This window comes from Rhipicephalus sanguineus, chromosome 8 (assembly GCF_013339695.2).
Source record: "Rhipicephalus sanguineus isolate Rsan-2018 chromosome 8, BIME_Rsan_1.4, whole genome shotgun sequence".
NCBI classification, from domain to species: domain Eukaryota; kingdom Metazoa; phylum Arthropoda; class Arachnida; order Ixodida; family Ixodidae; genus Rhipicephalus; species Rhipicephalus sanguineus.
In genome coordinates, this window is record NC_051183.1 from 5,288,250 (window position 1) to 5,311,384 (window position 23,135).

The window sequence follows — 23,135 nt, forward strand, 5'->3', positions numbered from 1 at the left end:
CCTTCCCTGTACCACAATGGTTAATTGTGTACTGAAGTAGAAAAAAAGCTAGCAGAGAATAAATAAGCATATTCTCATACGAGATAGAAACATGAAAGCGATTCTTTTGGCTAGGTTGGTGAAGCGCTGGAGGGGTGCCGTGTTCCCTAGGAGTCTTATAAGAACGAGGCAATGCAGAGGCATTTACATGATTTGGTATCCCCAAAGTGGTGTTGACAACATTACACATGAAAGTAACAGGCTAGCACCACATTAAAGACCCACCCATGGCCCTTCCACCACAAAACCCCACTAATCACCTGAACCTCTCCTCCTCCTTCAACTTCTGTGGAGGCCCAGTTGATGTGGCGAACAAAGACCCTCCAAGTCAGAAGTTCATCTGCTGCATGGTTTCTACTGCAGCTGTCGGCGCCATTGTCAGTTCCAGTAGGAGAGGTCATGTGTTTTTTTGGCATGGCTTTTGCAGACGCCGGACAAGTATGCGTTTTCACATTAAAATGTAGTGCGAAACATGGCCAAGCAAAAAAAGAAATCCTTTTGCACGGTAACCCATAGATATGGCGGCAGTGCGCTGTCCACTGCGTGAAAATGAAGCTATGCAGCCAGCTGTCACGCAATGACACGGGTGATGTAACATGCGGTAATGCCACGAACACTCGATACTTTGCCGCTTTCCAGGTGATACTGATGAATTTTATATCACAGGCTCATTTCATGGCACCAAGACATATTTGGAAAGCATGTTTTGCAAAACGAGTTCATTGAGTATGAATCCGAAACCACCTTCATGGCATTAGCGCCAGCCGACCACCAGTGAGAGATGTAGTGACATCGCCATCGCAATATGGTAACAGAACACATTTTAAAGTTAGTCGACACAGGCTGATTTCGCGCTTGATTATGGTTTGTCTGCTTCAAATTTGTTCCCATACAAGTGGAAATGGTGACACACCCCTTTCATTATGAAAGCTCCTATCAACGAAAAGTTTTTTTGCACGTTGAGGGCAGCTGTGTCGCGTCTGTTCTGCGTGCCCAAGACCTGCGTTCATGAGTGGTGCAAATAAAGGAAGGAAATGTTCAGCTGCATGTTGACCAGATACACTTTCTGCAGGCTGAAAATGAGAAAATATCCGGATCTCAATGACAAGCTTGCAAGTATTCTCAAGCACCTCCGTGTACACAGAGCTTCTCAAAATAACGGCCCTTGAAACGACACACGATCCAGGCATACCCAGATGTGACCTTAAAGAAGTGGTGACAGAAAATTTGTGAACCTCTATTTTTCCCTCTTAATCAGTGGCTGCTGGCTCGTTAATAGCGGCAACTAAACTCATTTGCCCCAGTGCGAGACGAATGTTTAATTATATGCTCGTATGTTACAACTGGAGGCAGTTTTGATTTCGAAGAGCACTCGGTGGCTTCATGACGTTGTCGGCCTACTGGTAAACAAATACTATCAGGTGACCGCGAGAGCCAGTGATGTCACTGCCCGGCTTCTGCCATGTTGTCAGCGCTGCTGTTTCGTCTGCTGTGTTCAGCGTTGCGAGTGCTCGTTTCCTCAATCGTCAAACTACATTGCTTATCTAGTGCGGCGATGGACAAAAGAGCTGGGAGGAGTGTAAAAATCGGTCATAGAAGCTCGATTCACTTCGCGAATCTCGCCGGTGGCTGCAATTTTGTTCTTGTCGTTGTCGTCCAACTGAGGCAACGTTTCCCGTGAGGCTTGGAGCAGCCGCAGCACTAGATGTGCTGAAACATTTTCACTTCGATCATTTGTAAAGCAGCAGGTTGGGAAGTGACGAAGGAAGCAGTGAAATCACAACATTGGCACAGTGTTTATGTGTCACATGCGACGTGATGTAGACTTTACTGACTCGTATTTAGATTGGGCAACGCAGCGCTCTCAAGGCATACCAATCCCACGTACGCATGTCTTAACGCCGTAGCAGTTATATGTCCGCTACGCAACATGATCCCGGCAGGGGAGAGCTTTAGTTTGTCTGCAGACTTTCTAACGTTTGCGGATACCTGGTTACCGGAGCTGGTAGCGACATGTTATGGCATTTTGTCCAACTACAATAATTTTTTGTTGCGTTTTCTCCGTAGCAATGCTGTTCTTGTCGCAAAAAAGCAATGAGAATACTGTGAGTTGCTAATTATCTCACTGCTAATGCTTCACACAGAGTCAGTAAGCGGGTATGTCGCTGCAGTGTTGTATTGTAGGTCTCTGGTTATGCTATGCATCATCAGGTGTCATCACCAGCGCTGTCCGTCTCGTACACACCTCCGGTAACCCGGCCAGAACTCGTGACGTACGTGGTATCCACTCGATGTCCACATCGTCTTTTGCTTCTATTTCTGATCCGGCACTTTCACGAACTTGAAAACTCAATTAGAATACTTTTTAGGCTGTATTTGTGGCTGATATTGTACAGATGGCACTTATATGCACCCATTAGTGTGATGTAACAGTCAAATTGTGTCCGAATTTTTGTGTTACCACTCCTTTAAAGCCAGCAAACCAGGATCAGCGAACGAAAGGAACTGCCAGCAGAATAAATTTCACTTTCTCTGAGGGTGCATTGTGCTTGCCTTGTTTTCTTCTGATCGTCAACAAAGCAGTACGAAATAGTTTTAAAAGATCTTGTAACATTACGCACAGATGTGTTTTTGTTTAGAACTGTAAGAAATTGGGTGTACGTTACATTCAATTAAGTACGGTATAAGTACATGCTGCGCTTCGCACTTTTCCACTTCACTTTTTCTAGTCTGTGCGCAGTGATTGAGCTACCTTGTTTAATATAGCGTCAGGGTGTGGTGAGGGCCGTTAACCTTTTGATAGGTCGAAGTATGCGAGGAGAATTGGGTTTAATGTGCATCATTTAGAAGTGCTGCGATTTAATTTTAAGCGAAAGAAACCGTCATACTGATTTTCTGGAAGTTTCAATACTTCGAACAGTAAATTCCGGGTGAAAATCGAATCGAATAGAGAACACTATTAGAAAAATATTCGAAAGTTTGAATATTCAGACACACCCCCTACTAATTAAAGCATAACGATCACAAACCAAAAATTTGCTGTCAGTACTCATTCAAGGCCTGTGGCCAACACGGTGTCACACTCTGTGGCAAGAACAAGTAGGTGTGAAGCGTTCCTTCCTGTCATTACCATGCGGTTCACATTGATGACGATGGCGATGTGGACTGTGCTGCCTTGTTTTGGTTGTCCAGGAATGTCACTTTTGCTCCTTTGCATCGCATGTCTGTTTGCCACTTTACACTCTGCACACTCCAAGGATTGTCCAAATTAACTGGTTTGCAGCCAAATTGACTGAATCAATGAGAGTTTAATGCTATTAAATTATGCATACACTTTCTAGGGCCACAGAACAAGTTGGAATTATCCGATTTGCCAAATTAACACAGGCAGAAAATTAACGAGCTTATATATATATACATATATGGAACCCCGATTATACGACTTTGAGGGGACCACACAAAACCGTCGTATAATCCGGGCATCGTATAATCGAAAAACTAAAAATATTGGCAGTGGCAGTCAGCTTTGCCCAAAAAAGGGGAACAGACCGCCTCAATAGCCCATGACAAGACCCTGAGGTCCTCCAAGGATGGTAAATTAAATTATTTTTGAAAATGGCAGCTAATGGCAGCATTACTTAGTTAAATGAGGTGTGAGCGAGTAGTTATCCTTAACTTTAAGATATCGAATCCAACGTGCATCTTTCTCCCAACAAATCGAGTCTAAAAAGTGCCTGCACGTGAAAATGAAACCGAAACCGCGTCGGCAACAGCCTCCAGTCAGAAGAGTCAGACACACTGTCATCGCAATCACATAATGGCGACAGAGCACGAGCAGCGCCTCCTCTAGAAAGATGCCTGCAACGTCGCACGCTTTCCCATGGGGACGGGAGGTTCCTCGTAGTTCAGTGCTTTCTCCGCAAGGAGCGCTCACAGCCGACACTACTACTTTCGCTGGATTCGGAAGTGACGCCATCGCAGCCGGCAACACGGCTGCTTGGCCGCTTCGGCAAGCATTGCCTCCGGGATGGCCGTAGGCAGTGCTTTAATCTCAGAGGCTGCAAGGTTTAAAGCGGCCGCCGCAGCGAGCGCTCGCAGCTGCCACTGTTTGGGGGAGCGGAGGAGGAGAGAACAGGAGAGGGCCGGGAACCAGCTCTTCGGCTCACGTCGCAGGCATCTTTCTAGAGGAGGCATTGGTTTGCGTAGCATGTTTGCGTAGGATGCTTCCGTGCGCGACTGAGCTGCGCGCATCATATTTGTTCCCTTAATTGTGAAGTGCAACTGGTGATGTCCCGCTGTTATTATGAATGTCCACGTCAAGTGAAAGTTATTTTGCACTGTAAAAATAGCTGCGTCGCATCCTTTTGCGTGCTCAAGGCCTGTGACTGCGAGTGCCGCAAACAAAGGCAGATCAGCTGTATGTCGACCAGGAAAAGTTTCCACGGACCGAAAACGTGAAAATATCCGGATCTCAAAGATGAGCTTTACAGCCAGTTGGAGCTTCTCCGTGTACTAGAGAGCGCTTGTCTAGGTAACGACCCTGGATACGCATGCGATCAAGGCGTATCCTGAAGCTATCTTAAGCCAGGGAAACTGGATCACAGAAGCACATGAACTGCCTGGAGAATAAATTTTACATTCTAAGAAGGCATACTGTCTCACTCTCTACTTTTCTAACCGACAACCTAGGAGAACTTAAGTTCTTATTTTACACTCGGGAATATTTTTGTTGCCATCCGATTCGAATAAAGAAGGTGGTGCTAGACAGAATCGAAAAGTCGTCGTAAGATGCGGGATCGGCGTAAAATTGTGTCGTATAACCAAGGTATTAAATACATTATTTCTATGGGGGTTTCGCCGGGACCAAACCGATTTGTCGTAAAATGCGGGTCGTCGCAAAACCGGGGGACGGATAATCGAGGTTCCACTATTGTTATAAAAGGTTCGATTTCCATAATTCGATGACGGTGATGTTTCTAATTGCTCCAAGAAGCTTATTTTATATATTTACAACTGGGTTAGGGAGCAGAGACCCTTTCGTCCTTCCTTGTTCGAATTTCTCTCGTCTCTGCTTGGCCACTCTCTCTCGTTCTTGTTAGCGGTGCCATCTGGTCCAGCAAGGGGCAGTACGAGTCTGGCCCTTATCCCGCTCACATCCCCCGCAGGTGTCCCAACCTTTCCAGTGGCAAGGCAGTTGTCGGCCAGAAACCCCGTGACGATTCAGGTGAAAGGGAAGATCTTATGTAAGAATCAAAGGACTCTCCAGCCACGCTTTGTCTTTAGCTTTTTAATTTAACTGACTGCTGTCGAATATGTTTACTTTTAAATGTATACATGTGTGTGTCATCTTCATTCTCCTCCACCTGTTTGAGTCCAGTGCAGCACGAAGGCCTCTCCCAACACTCTCCAGTTTACCCGTGCGAGTCGATTTCATTTTATCCCTGCTAACTACTTCACTCCATCAAACTCTCTGCCTACCACGACTGCATTTCCCATTCCATGGTAACCCTTCTGTTGCTCTTACTGTCCGCCGGTTGTATGCCCTACGCATTACGCCGCCAGCCCAGGTCCATTTCTTTTGCTTGATGTCAACTAGAATATCTGCAACCCTTGTTTGTTCCTCAACCAATATTGCCAATCTCCGATCTCTTAACTCTTTCCCTACCGCAGAGAAAATAGGTGTTTTTTGTAGGTTACACTAGACCTCTGTTGCTGAAGGAACTACTGCACCTAATATTTTATGTAATACATCAACGAAGAGCAGAATGAGTGAACTTTTCACGCATACAAGTTTCATGAACAAGATGTATGTTATGCAAGCGATAAAAGACACGCTTCCATCTAAGAAAAAAATATAACATGAATTATGAGATATACAAAATGTACTGCCATCTAATAGACACAATCTCTGAAAAATTCAAACTTTTTCACTGAACAAGTCTTTCCCTGCAAAAATCTTACTACAATTGGGCATGTCAAGCGGCAAAGCAGTTCCTCGGTGTAAAGCATAGCGTAACGTCATGCAGTAAACTCTTGTTTTCTGCTTGATTTTTCTAGTTGCACTTGCACTGCTTACAGTTTCCATCCTCATCATCTCATGGCCTGAAGCAGAAAACGAAGCAGACCAATGTTTCGGGCTGGTTTGCATCGCCATTGCCTTCATGGCCAAGTCCAACCAAAAAACAGCACCCTCAAACTTGCTGCTGCTCGTTAAATCAATAAAATCAGCTGCAAACACACCAGAACACCGATATCTGCAATCTTTTGAAGCGCACGCATTGCATCTATCGGCGTCCATTTTTGCTTTCCCTTTAGACGATCGCGCAACTTCAGAGCACATTCAAAAACCAAGGCCACATGGGGAAAAAACGAACGACATAAAGAAGAACACTATAGTTCCCTGTCACAACAAATGGAGCAGTGTGTCCGTGAACGGTGCAAAATGTCTCAAAAGCAGCAATTCAAACTATCGATAGCGGGCTATTGATGCCTTATGGGCGTGGTACGGAAAGAGAATGTTATTCCCATTACAGTCAAACCTCGTTACAACGAACACCACATTAACGAACATTTCAAATTAACGAACTTTTAAGAAATCCCGTGCCGACTGCTTATAGTTTCAATGTAAAAATATTTCACTACTACGAACTCCAGAATAACGAGCATTTCAGAATAACGATCGTTATTTAATTCCCGTGTAATCTTAACAACACCTCAGTACTACGAACTTATATCCCGAAATGCGAGGATTCTTAGATTTCAGTGTAGCAGACGACGCAGCACAAAGAGCGGATGCCCTCCCGCAAAAACCTGAGATGGCGCGGGAGGCAAAAGACGCGGGCGGAGAACTTTTTTTTTTTTTTCCTCCGTTGCGGAGGCGACAGCGCATCAGGTTTTGTAAAGGCCCAACCGCATGCATTGCACACAACTTTCGAGCGAAGGCGACTGCGACAAACAGGCTCCGTCGCGCTATCGCGACGGGAGCACCCACATGTTCGCGACGAGGTGTCACGGTTGCTCGATTGAAAACTATTGCGTGCACGCAGGCAAATTACGAAAAAGAATTACAGAGTAGATGAATGACAATATGCCAAATTTATTATTGTCTTGTTTGAGATAAGGATGCCATAAAAGCGTTTCGTGACTTTCTTTTTTCGCAATCTTATGTTTAACCGCGACAGTAGTATCTGCTGTGATCCCATGGGGCGCCCGCAAGCGTACGCTGCCTACGCTACATCGCACTTTGCAAACTGCGTTATGTTGGGGTTAGTCCACGAGGCGCATCTTGACAACATTTCCTCTTGCTGTCATAAAACGTTTAAGAAAAGCCGCAGCGCCTCACATCGTTGCTTCACAGGGAGAAGGGCCAGGCTAGTGAAAGAAACCCACGTGACCAGTATGGCAAATTGAGGCGCCATCCATTGACTGGGATCAGAGTTAAAATCTGCGTTCCGTCTCTTTCCTCCCAACTCTCTTCAACCCCCTCTCTGGTGGGATCAACTCCCTTTCCTGTGGGAGGCGCGCTTTCTGCCGCCTTGCTGGCGCTGCCGACTTTGAAATCCGTTAGAAAGTTTCGTGTCTGGCGTTGGTAAGGCATGTGTTAGCCGTCGTCGCTCGTCCGTTTCATGGTGCTCGCTCGCTGTGTGCTTGTGCGAAGCGATGTTTTACGACTCGCGCTGTTCGTGCATAGTGCTTTGTTGCTCGAATACTTCCAGAACAAGTCCCGGAATATATGTGCCGGCCCCCAAAAGAACGACAGGTGAGCGTGCCCTTTGAGTCGCAGTTTTCATTGTGTCAATTTGAATTCACGTCCATACCGATGTTCTCTGCAGTGAGGCTTCAGTTAATGTTTTCAAAAATGACTGATTTGAAAAGGGCACGATGCTGCGTTTAAATCGTTACACAAACAAGCAGCGGACATGAAGCCCATGCGACGTAACTATAGTTACAGGTTTACAACTCTCACAGAACCGCGTGCTTGAGTGTGTGCTTTGCATTTGTCTCCGGTTAATTACTCGCCATCGCCTATAACCACGTTTGTAAAACATTAGGTAGATGTATGAAAACTTGTGCTGCTCTGAGACAAACAAACGAGTTCACTTTTGCACGAGTCGACGGCGCTCTTTATCTGATTGAAACTTGCCCTTTTCTTCAGGGTGTATTTCGGAACACAACACAGCTGATCGGTGCGCCCAGAGAAAAGCTGAAGAATTGCAGAATCGGAGCACTTCAAGAAGAGATGCCATGAATCATCCGATATCAGCCATTCACTTTCTCCGCGTTTATCATCACTAGTTATATGAAAATCAACGTTTTTGGAAATGTAGTCAATAAAGTGCGGCCAATATTAGTTGTGTTATATGTGGAGTTCATTTTGACATCTTTAAAATGATCTTTACATTATTGTTCTATTCTTAGGTATTTCAACTGCTGTCATTGTTTTTGCATTCCAGGAATGTTCAATTTTGTTATTTATAATAATTTTGTTCAATATCATGCGCATATATCAGAAGCTGTTCTGCAATTTTGTCAGTATAAAAATTGTGTTTTTGAATATGTGCCCTAGTGTTATGTTCTGTTTTTTATTCCGCTGTTCTTTAAGTTCTTAACTTTGCCGAGAACTTTCGTGTTGTTTAGTCATCATGAACACGTGTATGGTAATCTCCTGTTGATAACTTCTTTTAATCACCTGAGCCTGTATCGCACCACATTTGATGAAAATGTTGATTTTCGGAAACGAGGACAATAAAACGAGACCAAAGATATTTTGTGTTGCGAGTGCAAGTCATTCTTTTGCGTTCTGGCACATGTTGCACGACTGCAGTGTATGCAGAATGCCTGATTGCAAATTGCGCACATTCAAACGCGCAACAAACGCGCGGCGCAGTACGCGCAGCGGATGCAAAAAAAAAAAAAGCGCCCGGCGCGCTGCACGGCGCAGCACGCGGACTAGGGGGTCATAAAAGAAAGGAAGAGGGAGCCCGCGCACGCAAACAAAAAAAAAGAAAAGAAAAAACCCGGCGCGCACGAGGGAGCTAGGACAGGAGGCGCGGCTGGTGTTAGTGTTGCCATGACGACGCATACCGTGTGCGCCGCCATTCTGCCATTCGAGTCTCTGAATCCCAGCTGCCAGGATATGAACTGAAGGGACGTTTGGCGCTGCCAGCGCTGACGTCATGAATTAAAGGGACTGTCTACCGCTTGGAAAAATTTTTTTGATTGTGGTGAAAATGAGAAGATCGTTCGTCACATCGGCGGCAACGAGCGCGCTTTCGTACCATAAAAAAGAATTATAATTTTAATCTGATGTTGAAAACCGTGAAAGAATGACCGCTAGCGTCACCCAACAGCAAAGTGGTCGCAGTTCCCGCAATCTATAGGTGTGATAGACTATCCACGCAAGTGGACTTATTTTGCTTAAAAACAAACATGTAGAACTTGAGAGTGTATTTTCCGCTCTTGAAACAGCTTTCGATTGCGTCAAAAAGTAATTTTTGCTGTATTTGTTTTATCTCACGCGCCCAAAAAGACGCTTGGCGGCGCTGCCGACGCCGCCGCTTTCGAGTTCGTCTGCTTTAACACCCCACGCTGGTTGTACCGTTACGCTGCACTGTCGTTAGGATGTATGACGCGTGCTGCGCTGTGAAGGCACGCATTTATAATCGCTACATCAGTACAGGAGTTTCGTTACATCGTTTGCCTGCAAGACCGTTACAGAAACGTCTATGGGAAGATTGCGGCAGCAGTGCTAAAATAAACGCATAGACTGCAATCATAGCAAAACGAGTGTTCTGTAATCGTATAATAAGGCTTCATTTAACCGATGGTGCGCTTAAAACGACTGTTACATTCATTGCATTAGTGTTCAGAGAAAAAAAAAGAAATCCTACAGAAATGACATGTGCTTTCGGTTTTAAGTCTTACCGGCACTACAATCGTCATCGCGTCCACCTACCAGTGTTGTGGGGCGTATTCACACCAATGGAAGAAGACCGAACGCAGATCGAAAAATTCTGTTTTAAAATTTTCTACTCACTTTCCAGAGAAACCACTGCAAGGTTGGACACTTCAGACGGTATGCTTTCGAATGCGGTACAAAACAGAAAAGCGATGAAGGACGGTAGACAGTCCCTTTAAGGCGTCCTATGGGAGGTATACGGAGTAACCTCCCCCTGGAAGGGCTACCTCACACGACGACATGCACGACGACGATGCTGACATTGCAGCAAGCTACCACCGAAACATCAAAACAAACCGTCGATCAAAATTAACGCCAAAGTACGGCCGCTGCCTCGCTCTCCGCGTGAGATGGGGCTGTAAAGAAGGTAGCCTATAACTTGCATTCCTTGAAGTACGCGCCGATTGGAAGCATCACGAGCAAATTGCAACCGAAGCGAGGGTCAGAGATGCTGCCATGTTGCCGGATATCGTCACGCTCACTTCCGGCCGACAAGCGATGTTTTCTGGCTTTCCAGAAACCTGCGACGCGACAAACGACGGCGATGGATGGCCCTCTGCGACAGCAAATCCCGTCGGCCGTCGCTCAAAACTCGCGTGCATGCAGTTGGGCCTTAAAGGATTGCAGCGATGACATGGACGACGATGTCGCGGTAGCACCCGAACATCGCGACGAGTCCGTGTCGGCCACAGATGCGTTGGACTACTTGAGGAAACTCCGCATATTCATAGAAAAAAGCGGAACAGCGACCGAAGCGGCGCATAAAAATGCGGACGGTCTAGAATCGTTCGTAACGCAGTTTGTGCTGCACCCGTCAAAAAACGATATTTCAAATAAACGTGCCTTGTCTGACGTTCACGTGTGCATTGTTGTGAGAAACGAGTTCAAGACGTACCGTTGCAGAGGTCGGACGTTTGCGTTACTGAAATTCTATTGTTATGGTAAATTTTTGGGCTTTCACTATAACGACCTTTCAGAATAACGAACATTTTTCCGCGGTCCCCTGAAGTTCGTTATACCGAGATTTCACTGTATCTTGCATTCCACTGCATGTTGCATGATCCTCAACTTTTTTTCTAGTTGCTTTGTTAGAACTGGCAGTATGCAGTGTATACTTTTCGCTTTAATAACAATGCAAGATTTTCTGACATTATTTGGGAGTGCCTGCCGACTGTGCTCCAGCCCATTCTTATTCTTCGGTGAATTCCTTTTTCGTGATTAGGCTCCCCTGTTTGCAGTTGTCCTAGGTATACATATTCTTGTATACACTCCACTCTATGGTTTCCAATCATGAACTCTTTCGCCAGGGGCCGTATTCTCAAACGATCGCAAAAGTATCGCCTTTGGTGCGCTGATTGGCTATTGCGAAAAACCGGAAAAGCAAGGGCGCCATCTAGTATGTCCGTCGACAAGACGGTGCTCTATGGCGCTCCTGACGTGCCTGGAATAAACGAACACACCTCATCACCGTCGGTTGGTGGTGAAGTCTAGCATTTCAGTGACATAGACGGTAGCTTCTAGTATTCAATCCTCGGTGGATGTGTGCAGCATTTTTTACGCTGAAGCTTTCAGCGAGCATTACCTGGGGTGTTTTCAGTACTCGTTCTTCGCCAGTGCGTGTTTTTTCGTGGTTTGAACGTTCCAGGAACATGAACTGTGCATTGCTCGCTTGGTTTATCGCGCGCCAGCAACATGTTTGAGATGTTGAGGCGATATCGTTGCAGCGCCACACTACAGCTCTCCGAGTACGGCGCGTTAAACTCTCAACAAAAATACATTTCACACAAAGTTGCATTCTTTAAATACAGTCGAACCCGTTTATAACGAACTCGAAAGTATCGCGAAAAGTGGTCGCTATATCAGTAGTTCGTTGTATATGGACTCGCCCTTAGAAACGTGCGCTTAGCAGCCAAGCCGTTTTCTTTTTCTTTGCACTTTTATTAAAGTGCTAACAACCCCTTCGGTGACAAGCTAAGCCTTTTCGCGTCGTGAAGCGACGCCCGCTGCGTGCTCACGAGTGAATTAACCGCCTTTGCAATGAGCCGAGACCGTTTCACCAAAGCGCGGTACTGCCACGTGGAGCCGATCATCCCTGGCTAGTTGCGTGCAGCGCGTCACCTACTCGGCTCGCGGAGTCACTGCCGGGCCGCTTGCTGTATGCCGTATGCGCGCGCTTGTACGTTCTTCGTGCTTGCTTCACTCCGGACCGTGCACGGGTGCGGCGACTAGCCTCTTCGTTCAACGCGGCGAAAACAAGCATTTTGCAAGCAACGCGCACTCTACGTCTCCGCGATGCTCTCGCGGCCCTGCACGACGATGCGCGGCGCACTTGAACCGTCACCTAGTCAAACACGCAGTATACGCTCGCTGTCAGTGCATCGACGTTTCTCGGTGGCCGCGCCAACAGCGAGCTACTTTCGTTTCTACAAAGCGATGCGCACTTTAAAGCGGTCTCGCACGACGCGGCGGCGGCGAACTTGCGAACGGCAGCATGGCGCGCTCGTACCGCCGTCAATCCGCAGCGTACGGCGTACGCCACACGCACAGCCGAGCAGATTTCTACAGATGACTGTGATAAGGTTGTCGGCTATAAGTCATAATGGGACGTTCATCGACGGCCGCCACCTCGCCTTCGCTCTTTTCTGATGCTTATCCGCGAAGGTATCGCCGCAATCGCGCGGAAGTCGTAATCACCGATCGGCCGGTCTCTGCCGTTACCGAAGACTTGCGGCACATTGTGGCGACGACGAGTTTAGGGATGCAGTGAACCTTTATGCGATGGAAAGTTATCGCGGTTATCACTTCTTGCATTTATGCCTCCTTGCGTTCCAAGGCATTGTTTGATTCATCGGAGGCGGTCGTAGCTGCAGAGAGGAAAGGTCGCCGTGCGAAGGCTGACCGCAAGGCTTCATGCTGCCTACTATCTTTTTTTTTTTCATCACTGCCATTCTGCCACTGAAGAAAAAGGCTGGAGAGTGAGCGACCTCGCTCGTAGCGTCCGAAATCTGCGTGCGGTGCTCGCCGATCAGGAATATCTTAGTAGCGAGTAAACTGGAGCGGGGCACGCGCGAGCGCGCGCCCCTCTCACGCTTTAGAAGGCCTGTTTTAACTTTTTTTCGCTTCGTATGCGCCATACTTTTACCGCGACCGTGTCTGAAGTGTTCATTGTAAAAGTAGGAGGCCTTGAAAAATGTTCGCTATATGTGGACGCAGCTTCAATGGTTAGCATAGGAAAATCGTAAGTGCACCCAAATATGGTCGTTATAACCGATAGATCGTTATATATGGGATCGTTATAAGTGGGTTCGACTGTATTATACTGTGCATTAAACAATTGCACAAAAGAACGTTGAAAGCACTTTCAACACGCCTGATATTTCAAGTAGCCACAGCCAAGCCTGGCCACTGCGTAGAAGCCAGCATACGCTCGAAAACGCCGCACCCTGGTCGCTCTGCGCTCGTACAGTACGCTCACTCCTATGTTGTGAGACATTCGTAACGCCAACGGCCAGTGCAACAATGACACCACAGGCAAGTGTTCCTTCAGTTATTGAACGCATCAGATTCTACGTCACCAAACGCTATACTATCGCATTTCGCAACCGTTTGAGAATACAGGCCCAGGCTATTCAGCATGACCTTTGTTTTCATCATATTCATTTTTAGGCGTACTTTAATGCTTTCTCGTTTTAAATCCCTCTCTCATTTTTTGAAATCCATTGCTATCATTACTGAAGGGCAGTACGTCATCAGCAAATCGTAGGTTGGTCAGCCATTCTCCGTTAACCTTGATTCCTGCTTCTTCCCAGTCTAGCTGTTTAAGTAATTCCTCCAAGCACGCAGTGAACGACATTGGAGATGTCTTCTCATCTAACTCCTTTTTTGATCGCAATTTTATTGCTTTTCTTGTGGCGAAGTAAGGCAGCTGTGGAGTCTTTGTAGATGGTGGCTAATGTATTGACATAGGATTAAACTACTCCTCGTCAACTTTTATATATATACATGCCGAAGTTTACATTCCTTGGATCCGGTGATTAATGAGGAATATGAAGTGCAAGCACACATGTACAAAACCAAAAAAATTATATTTATTCGACGTTTCGACTGGGGAAACCACTCTTCAAATAAATTTCAGTAGAATAAATGTCGAATAAATTTAATTTTTTTGTTCTTGTACAATTTTTTTGTTTTTGTTCTGGTGTACATATATATGTACACCAGAATGTGGATACGGGCTGCAATGAATGACATGACAAGAATGTATGACTGAAATGACAATTCTTTAGCTGGCATACCTCAATATCCATGACATACCATAAATGACATGATATGATGCTTGCGATGACATATATTTACTTACATACAACCAACCATGGTTTGGCAACTCTTGGCTACTGCTGTGTGAGAGAGCCTAGTGTTGGAAAACTTAACTGTAACTAGCTAATGTTGGCCAAATGCTGGATAGTTTGGCTAGCACTGACTAATGTTGGATGCAGTTTGGGCTACCTGCTCCTATGAATATTATGCACGTACTACTGTGACTCTGCCACTTATACGCTAGCGTTCCTTGAACTTGCAAGAATGCACCAAGAAATGCTGCTGGTGATTATGATATGCCCGTCAGCACAACATAGAGTGAATCTCCTCAAAACTGACATATGCGCTCAAATGTGAGTTTAAACATTACGTTTAAAGGAGCACTGACACAAAATTCCGAAGGTGAGATAATGAGTGAAATAGATGTATGTGGAGCCGTACACAACGTCTACGAAATATCAAGGGCCAATATAGCCTAGAACATATTTAAAATCAATTTTAAAGTGCATGCCGTGCGACTGAGCGAGATGCGAGCGCTTCGCGACGCCGACATCAACGCGGCGGATGTGTAAACAAACCTACGTCACGAGTTTGTGTTGGCTGGTGGCTGGTTGTGCCGTTGCGTTTGTGTGTGCATCCTGCCGTATTTCTTCCTCCGTGCCTGCGGCTTTTCGTGTGCTGGTTGTGCTCTCTTCTGCTGTTCGCTCGTCGTGCCCGTGGGCAGATGTTATGGCCCGCTCACGCTAGCGGCAAGCCTGCCGCATCGGCGCGGTGCCGCAGAACGTCGGCCGTCGCCGCACGCGAGAGAGCTGTCCAACTTGCACGGCAAGCTTCGCCGGCGAGGCATTCGCGCCTCCGAAAAACATGGCAGCACTGCCAAAAGCGGTTGTCTTCCACTTCGAATCTATCAAGTGGCCGCCGTGCGCTCTGTAACGTGTAAGTTCCGAAGTGATGCTTCCATTTGCTTTAGATTCATGTCCTTAAGCTTTGACAGCAATGTATTCGTCCCGATTCGTTGCCGTTTTTGAGAGCCATAGTCAAATAATCGATGCTGTAAGCTTAGCGAGTCGAGATGGGCGCTTCCGAATGCTCGGAGGACATAGATTACGCATTTGTTAGTTGCTTCTAATCCTCCATAGCTGGCGCCACTTGACCTAGTTCGGCGCCCACCGCACCCACGCTCGCGCGCCGCCTACGTCACAATTTCGAGTGTTCACTTTGCCAGCTGTGTTTTCCCGTCCTCCGGAGGATGCTGCCTAGCTTGGTGCTCTTTGAAACCGAAACTGCGACTGGGCGCTCTAAAAACGTCTCTAAATAAAGAACCGTCGTGCACTCGCGCAAACTATGTTTGCAGCCGTGATAAGTGGATCATAAGCTATCTATTGCAACAAAAAAAAACAAGGTGCAAAAGTTTTGTGTCAGTGCTCCTTTAACTATCTCTTAGGCCTCACAGGGTAGTCAATCTGCCTGTGAGCCAGCGTCCCGCATCCTACTACTCAATTTGTACACACGTCGATCAACACTGTGCCATTTGGCTCAAAGACAAATAATGCAGAATAGGCAGCTGCTCGCTGACTGCTTCGCAGAGCACAGTTTCCCACAGGGCACGGGATATGCCAGAATATCTTACTTTGCTCTTGACAAAGGCAAGTGGTAACGCCAACTTGCAGCTACCTCCACAGAATAGCACTCACACGTAACAATGCACACCAATAAAAAAGAGGTCATACTTTCCATAAGGCAACTCTTGAGCTATAAGATGAAGTTTCTGGATAATGTCAGCTGCTTCGTGAAGCTGCAAAAAGAAAAAAAAAAAAGAGAGAGAGACGAAGAGAAAAGTTTTCAATGAAAAATGTAAGCACAACTATGTGTTCTGCATTCCTCATGTCACAAGTGACTTTGGGTGCATGCAGATAAGAACGAACATGATGTCCTGGTCAACATTTCTGATTTTGATAAAGTTTACTCTATAGGTATAGGTATCACACCCTGAACAATGACACTGAAGTTCGTTTTACCGAGGAAAAAAAATTGTTCGCCTAAATAAAAGAAAATATAAATTTTGACTGCAAAAAACATTGTTACACTTATTTTGCAATTCCTGAACTTTGAGCCCACCTAGCGAAAAAACGGTACACTTCTTGGCCACAATATTTATTTCCATCAAGGAACAATTGGAATGCAATTTTATCAGTACAGTCAAACTCGCATGTATCGAACTCGCATAAAATAAAAGGGGGAACTAGTTTGACATATCGTATGATTCTATATAAAACTTTTAAAGAACTAGCCTTATTTCTGGCACAAAATTAAGTGAAAAGTTTGGCTTCGTGGCAATACAGGGTGGGCTTTTATTTAGTTTTCATGTTTCCACAGTTTGTAGTTGTGGGTGTGGGTTATAGGCAGGGGAGAGTTTGAGAAAATGCAGTATTGATGTAAGCAGCACCTAAACGCCTTCATACACAGGTGTGTGTACTGGTCGGCTCCCGGTAGCCTCTAGCCTGCCCTGGCCCTAATGTTGGTATTCTTTTTCAATATCATAGTCAGCATGCTTCTTGGAATGTACGCAGTTGCAATGTCAGACTTCTTTTCTGTACGTTTGACTGTGTTCATTATGGCCAGCCTAACGGAGAACAGCCAAGTTCTTCCATTTTATCGGAGTCATTGCGTTACCGAAGGGAACAGAGAAGCGAACAGCGACCCCACACGACGAACCGACGGGCCCAAAGACGAGGAATCTTGGGAGAAAGCACAAAATGGCAAGCGGTAGTCTACTTGGAGAGGCTAGCGGTTCCAGTCTTGGTAGTATAGTAGTAGCCTTGATAGTCTTGGTAGGCGGCGCCCTCCTAGTCACACCGCTCACTCTCCCAGATGTAAGCGAAAAAGTCTACTTCTATGAGGAAAAGCCAGCTTCTTGAGGTGTTTCGCACTGCACCACCTTCTATATGTCAAGTGTTCCGGCTATTTTTGTTTGATGTAGATGTAAATTTTCCAATGCATTGATGTTAAAGCACTGTTGTGTTTGAAGATAGTTAACAAAAGGAATAATTCAACTTACCCGAGTTCGATATAGTCGAATTTGACTGTGTTTTATTTCCCTTTGCTGTCAGAGTACTTCTGAGTAAAAAAAAATCACGAACATGGCAAATGGCACAAAATACCTGTATTTCAGGTATTGCGGCAGATAAGTTAAACTCAGGATGATAACACTCTGTACATATCAATATTTGCACTTTCTTCTAAATAATTTTCATGGTTGCCACGCTCCCCCTTATACTTCAAAATTGTGCCAAAGCGTATGTGGTTTACCAAAGATGCCAAAGTTTGAAAATACTTTTCTCAAAAACGCCATTCTAAAATTCTTTTTTTAAAGATCACTCTGAAGCCTATAACACTGCCACCACTCTGCGTAAAAAAACGTCGCATTATTTTAGTTGCTAACAAGTTATAATGCATCAAATGTGACCAACTCAGCCTAGCGGCCAAAACCATTACTTTTGTGCTGCAAATCACATACAGGTCATTGAAAATAATCATATGCAACATAATCACAAAGGAGCTGTTCCAAAACAACAAATGCGTAGCCAGGTTGCATGGTGCGGCAAGCTTTATCTTGGAATGCTTAGCAAACTTGAGTAGACAATGCATAGCAGCAGCGGCTCAAATTACATCAACCCCACTTTGACTGCAGGCAAGCTCTGCTCTCGTGTGAAAATGACTCTCATAGGGTGAGATCAGGAATGAATCACTGCAAAAAGTGAAAGCTGTTAAATGCCAACCCAGCAAATATGCAACAAATACTCCACTGGTAATATTGCAGTCTGCATTGCGGTTGCTATCAGTACAAAATCACAAAAATTTTGTGTTTACAAATTACCCCTGCGCCTGTGACACCGCGTTGGTCACCTAGTCTTCGGAAAAGCGTGGTTGCCATCCATCACGTTGTTGGCAATCAAGGCTTCAGTGGTGGTGGCAAACTAGCTTAATTTTTACTAGGATGATTAACTGGTATTGTTGATCGCATCAACAGTGACTGCATCTTCATTGCTTCGTCCGCCGTGACAAACACCGACTTGGTTTTCGCCTTTCAGAAATGCGCAGACACTCAGACTGCGTCGCTAACGGTCATGGTTTCGTCCCCTACAGATGCGGCGCGATGCTCCCAAGAACTCCTCCCAAGGCTGCTAAATTAGCCCACAATTTGTTCACTCATCTTTGCCATTAAGAAACCCAGAGATAAACCATTACCTTGGCTGGGTCATGGAAGATGCCCGTGTGCGACCCATGTTCTGGGCGAAGAAACTCTGCAAAGTGCTTCATCAGCTTCTGTGCCTCGACAGCACGTGAACGGGGTGTGTTCACACTTTCCAGGAGATCTCCCAAGTGCACCACCTTCATTGCCACATAGCCAATCTGCGAATCCAGCTCCTTGTACGTGGCATACGAGGACTGCATTCAAAACAAAGTGGCTACGTCAGATACCCCAGGAATGTCACTTTGTAACCGCTTCAGTAAGCTTCAAGGCACGTGTACTATTAAATGCGACAGTATATTTAAAAACTGACAGCTCACACAATGCACAAGTTAATGCTTCCACAGATTTGAACCGAGCTGCTGCATAGAAAAACAAGCATAAACGCCAGGAGAAACATGAACCAGGTTGTTCAGTGAGACAAAAGATGCTTCAGCCTCGCCTTCAGGGGAAAACGCAATAGCGTAACGTGCGCATCACCTTCTCAATCACTAGCCTGCTTTGGTTCTCGGTGGACGCCTCACCCGTGCCGCAAAGAAACGAATGTCTGTGCACGTAACATTGGCTGCTTGAAACTATCCTAGAATGCTTACTGCAAGTACAGTTGCGAAGTGCCCACTAGGCCATAATTCTTCCTTTTGCAAAGGGCCCACTACGCGTCCGTAAGGCAACATGTGAACCTACGCAGCTGCCAACTTTGTTGATGCTTTTGCTGCTGATTATGGTTAAATATGTCTGAACGCTTTGTAATGTGTGGGCCTCTAAAACACCCACTTGGTGCGCAATTCACATGTCTTGACACCTGGCGCAATTCTACACTTCTGCCATAAAATATTACATGCGTTAAGAAAACACCTCCCACTACATGACATTCATAATGTTTTCTTCCGAAACAGTTTCAAGCAACAGCGTGGTTCTGTGGTAGAACACCTACTTGCCACACAGAAGGCCTGGGTTCAATTCCCATTCGAACCGAAGATTTTTATTTATTTTATTTGCATCTTTCTCAATTTTTCGCTCACAGACAACACTGATTTTTCGCTCACAACCCCCGACGCCGACACTGGAATTTTTGCGAAATGAGCTCCTTAAAGCGGCACATAAAGAAGAAAGTCATGCATTGTCCTTCCTCTTTTAAGGCCCCAACATGAACCATAAACAAATAATCATAGACACAATCTTGGTGCCTTAAAAATACCATCAGCCAATTTTAGAGGCTAGCTGACTGCATGAACCACCACACAAATTGTGCTTACGAATGTGTGTTGTTTACAGAATAGAAGCTACTAGATTAGTTCCTTGGTACAATACAAGCTGATCTGTGCATTTTGAAACAAAATGCAATAAGAGTTTCTATGAAACAAATGAGGCACATCTGGTATTAGGTGTTGGCTGCCTGCGGCTATGCGCTATTTATTACTGCACTGCTCCTGTTTTAGCTGACAACAACAACCGAGAGCCACTTTTTCTTATGGTGTGATAACTAGAGACCGGATTTTAGGCAAATGCCTATTTCGTTCCTGGCACTCCTATCGTGCCGCTTTGATATGTGAGCATGAATTAGAGGAGGGCTTTTATAGTGTTTCTATAGTGCCTATAAATGCCTATTTTTGGCGTATGCGCCTACATGTCTATAAGTGCCTATAAATGCCTCTTTTCTAAACTGGCGCCTCTATGAACACTATTTAACCTTAAAGGGAAGCTGAAGTGGTTTTAGAATTCGGTAAAACTTTGTTGTTAACAAGGACCAACATTATCGTCAACAATGGCGTAATATTTTTCCGCTGTTGTGGCAGCAGGAGCTTTAAAATACGCAAAGAAAAGTTCGTCTTGCTCCGCCCATGCGAACGCGCCGAAAGTGTGGGCGTGGAAACGAACTAACCGGAACTATGTCATAGTCGGTAGTTTTGGCAAAGGCACGCAGCACTGTCGTATCTCCAACCGTGGCCTCCGTGACTAGTTCCGGCTGAGCACGTTGGTGGAACTGATTGCGAAAGCCGCACTTTAACAGAGCTGATGGCGCCGATGATGCGGCACATCGAAGATGAAATAACCGCTTTCGCTCAGCAGCTCAAGAATCCCTGCGGCTGCAGCCGCTGTTTTTTGCCAAGAAATGCTATTTACGTTCAATTCTGTGAACTCTTACATTGGTTTTCGAATTCAGCAGGGATCAAACTATGATTACACATTCCAAAGTCTTTTTTTTTTAAGTGCTTCAGCTTCCCTTTAAGTTTTGCTTCCCGGTGCAGTTTGAGCCTATTATTCATGTTGCCAAGCAACACTGACTGTTCGGAACTCTATGGGGTTCAACCTAGTCCTCTAGTTCAACCAACTCCCAGAAGCAACCACTAGCAGCAGCAAAATGAGACATGCCGGCGAGCATACACCATCGCGCTGAGCAGGTGTGAGCGGTCGGCGAATGCGAAATTGTGGAGCGTCATCAGGGGAGAGTGAAGAGCAAAAGAAGAACGAACAAAATTTTAATGCTTCTACTAAGTCGTGCAATACTTGGCACAGTGAAGCACAGCTTCCAGCTCGGGAGTACGTTATGCACTTTCTTTGGACACCCCATGACTTCCCAGACACGACTGGGTGCAGCCAGGCTATGCACTATAGAAAGGGGGTTGCGCACAATGTCTCCGTCAGTGGGCGTGAAGAATTTTTTTCGGCAAGAATTTTTCTCTTGCTCTATCTTTTTATTTATTTATTTATTTATTTATTAGAATACTGCCGATTTGGATTTCAGATCTTAGGCAGGAGTAGTTACAAGCCATTACAAGTCAGTAAAAAAAAATGGATATATTATACACACACAAGGCGTAGATTTCACCAAAGCATCATTTAGTGAATACATAGAGAGGAATGTTACAGCTGAGCATCAAGACAAACATTGAATCAAAATAGAAAAAAAAAAACAAGATACAACAAACATGTGCAAAATAGACGCAGCAATATATTTTACTAAATACTATAACAGCAAAAAGCCTAGTGAGTAGATATATGCATATACATGTGACAACATCATCAAGGTTCATGAGCTACGTCAGAGCTACATGTTATGGATTGAAAGACCTGTAGATAACATGATAACGACAGCTGAGGGAAGTGAATTCCAATTACTTGCAGTTCTCGGGAAAAAAGAATACTGAAATGTGTTGGTGAGAAGAAAACTCAGCTACTCTTTTAGTATGATAGGACCAAGTAGGCCGCCCGTGAGCATCTTTTAGATAGGTATCCTTTCCGATACCTAACTGTCATGATAAAGGAGATAAATGAGTTTCATTCGCTCACGGTATCGCAGAGTTCCTAGTTTCTCGAGCTGAGCTTTTTTTAGGAGAGATGTAGGTGATGCCTGCCAGCTGTATTTATTATAGATAAACCTAACTGATTTCCTCTGTATTTTTTCCAATATTGAAACGTTTCTTTTTGTATGTGGATCCCATACAGCTGCACAACATTCCAGCAGTGGCCGAATAAAGGTTTTATACGCTAAAAGCTTACTTTCTGGTGTAGACTTACTCACGCGCCTCCTTAAGTATCCGAGTTTTTTCATCGCCTTCCCTTGTATGTAGTCAATATGGTTGTTCCACCTAAGATCGTGAGAGATGATGACTCCCAAATACTTATAGTTGTTTACTACTGCAAGAGGTTGATTATCAAAACATTAACGGAATGTTATTGGGTACTTTTTGCGACTAATTATCATTGCCACGTTTTCTTTTTGTTGATGGTCTCTTGCCAATCTGCGCACCACGTTTTAATTAGGCACAAGGATTCATTTAATAAAAGCTGGTCGTTGCATGTAGTAACTTCGCAATATATAATACAATCGTCAGCAAAAAGCCTTATTTTAAAGGGAATGTTCTGAACGATGTCATTGATGTACACGAGAAAAAAGAGGGGACCAAGAACAGACCCTTGCGCGATGCCTGAAAGTACTGAAATGGCACGCGAAGTTATGTCGTCAATGGGCATGGCTTGACCTCTACATGAAAGGTAGGCTTCTATCCAAGCTATTAATGTGGCGTTCTTCAGTATTGGCTATAGCTTCAATAATAATTTGCGATAAGCAATTCCGTCGAATGCCTTTTCGAAATCTAGAAATATAATGTCAACCTGATTATCTCTGTCTAGGGCCGCTGCTGTGTCATGGACAGTTTGAATGAGCTGAGTAACTGTAGAGTAACCACGGCGAAAACCATGCTGAAAGGAACCAATTAAGCATTCATCTTCAAGAAAAGTTGATACATGTTTAAAAATGATGTGCTCTAGCAGCTTTGCGCATGTGCATAATAAGGAAATTGGCCTGTAGGATGACGCATCTGACGGTGCGCTTGTTTTAGGGATAGGGGTGATTTTTGCGTACTTCCAGTCACTGAGAAGTTCCGCTTTAGACAGGGATTTCTTAAAGGGGTACTGGCACAAAATTTTGCGGCCGAGAGAGCCTGCTGGATCGATTCCCGTGTACGTGCGTGTACCATATGCAAAATATCGACAGCGAATAAAGCTTGGAAGGTATTTTATATGAATTTGAAGTTCGCGAGCGCGATCCAGCATTATAGGCCGCAC

General features: G+C 45.1%; 1 protein-coding gene across 1 annotated transcript in view; it reads right to left on the reverse strand.

The window, feature by feature from the left end:
• Positions 1–23,135, reverse strand: part of LOC119402514 (exocyst complex component 5) — a 154,241-nt gene that overhangs the window by 103,746 nt on the left and 27,360 nt on the right. Inside the window, exons 3-4 of the mRNA XM_049418683.1 lie at positions 18,563–18,763; positions 16,045–16,109 (exon numbers count right to left, since the gene is read on the reverse strand). Of these exons, the coding sequence (XP_049274640.1) occupies positions 16,045–16,109; positions 18,563–18,763 (266 nt within the window). The remainder of the gene's footprint in view (positions 1–16,044; positions 16,110–18,562; positions 18,764–23,135) is intronic.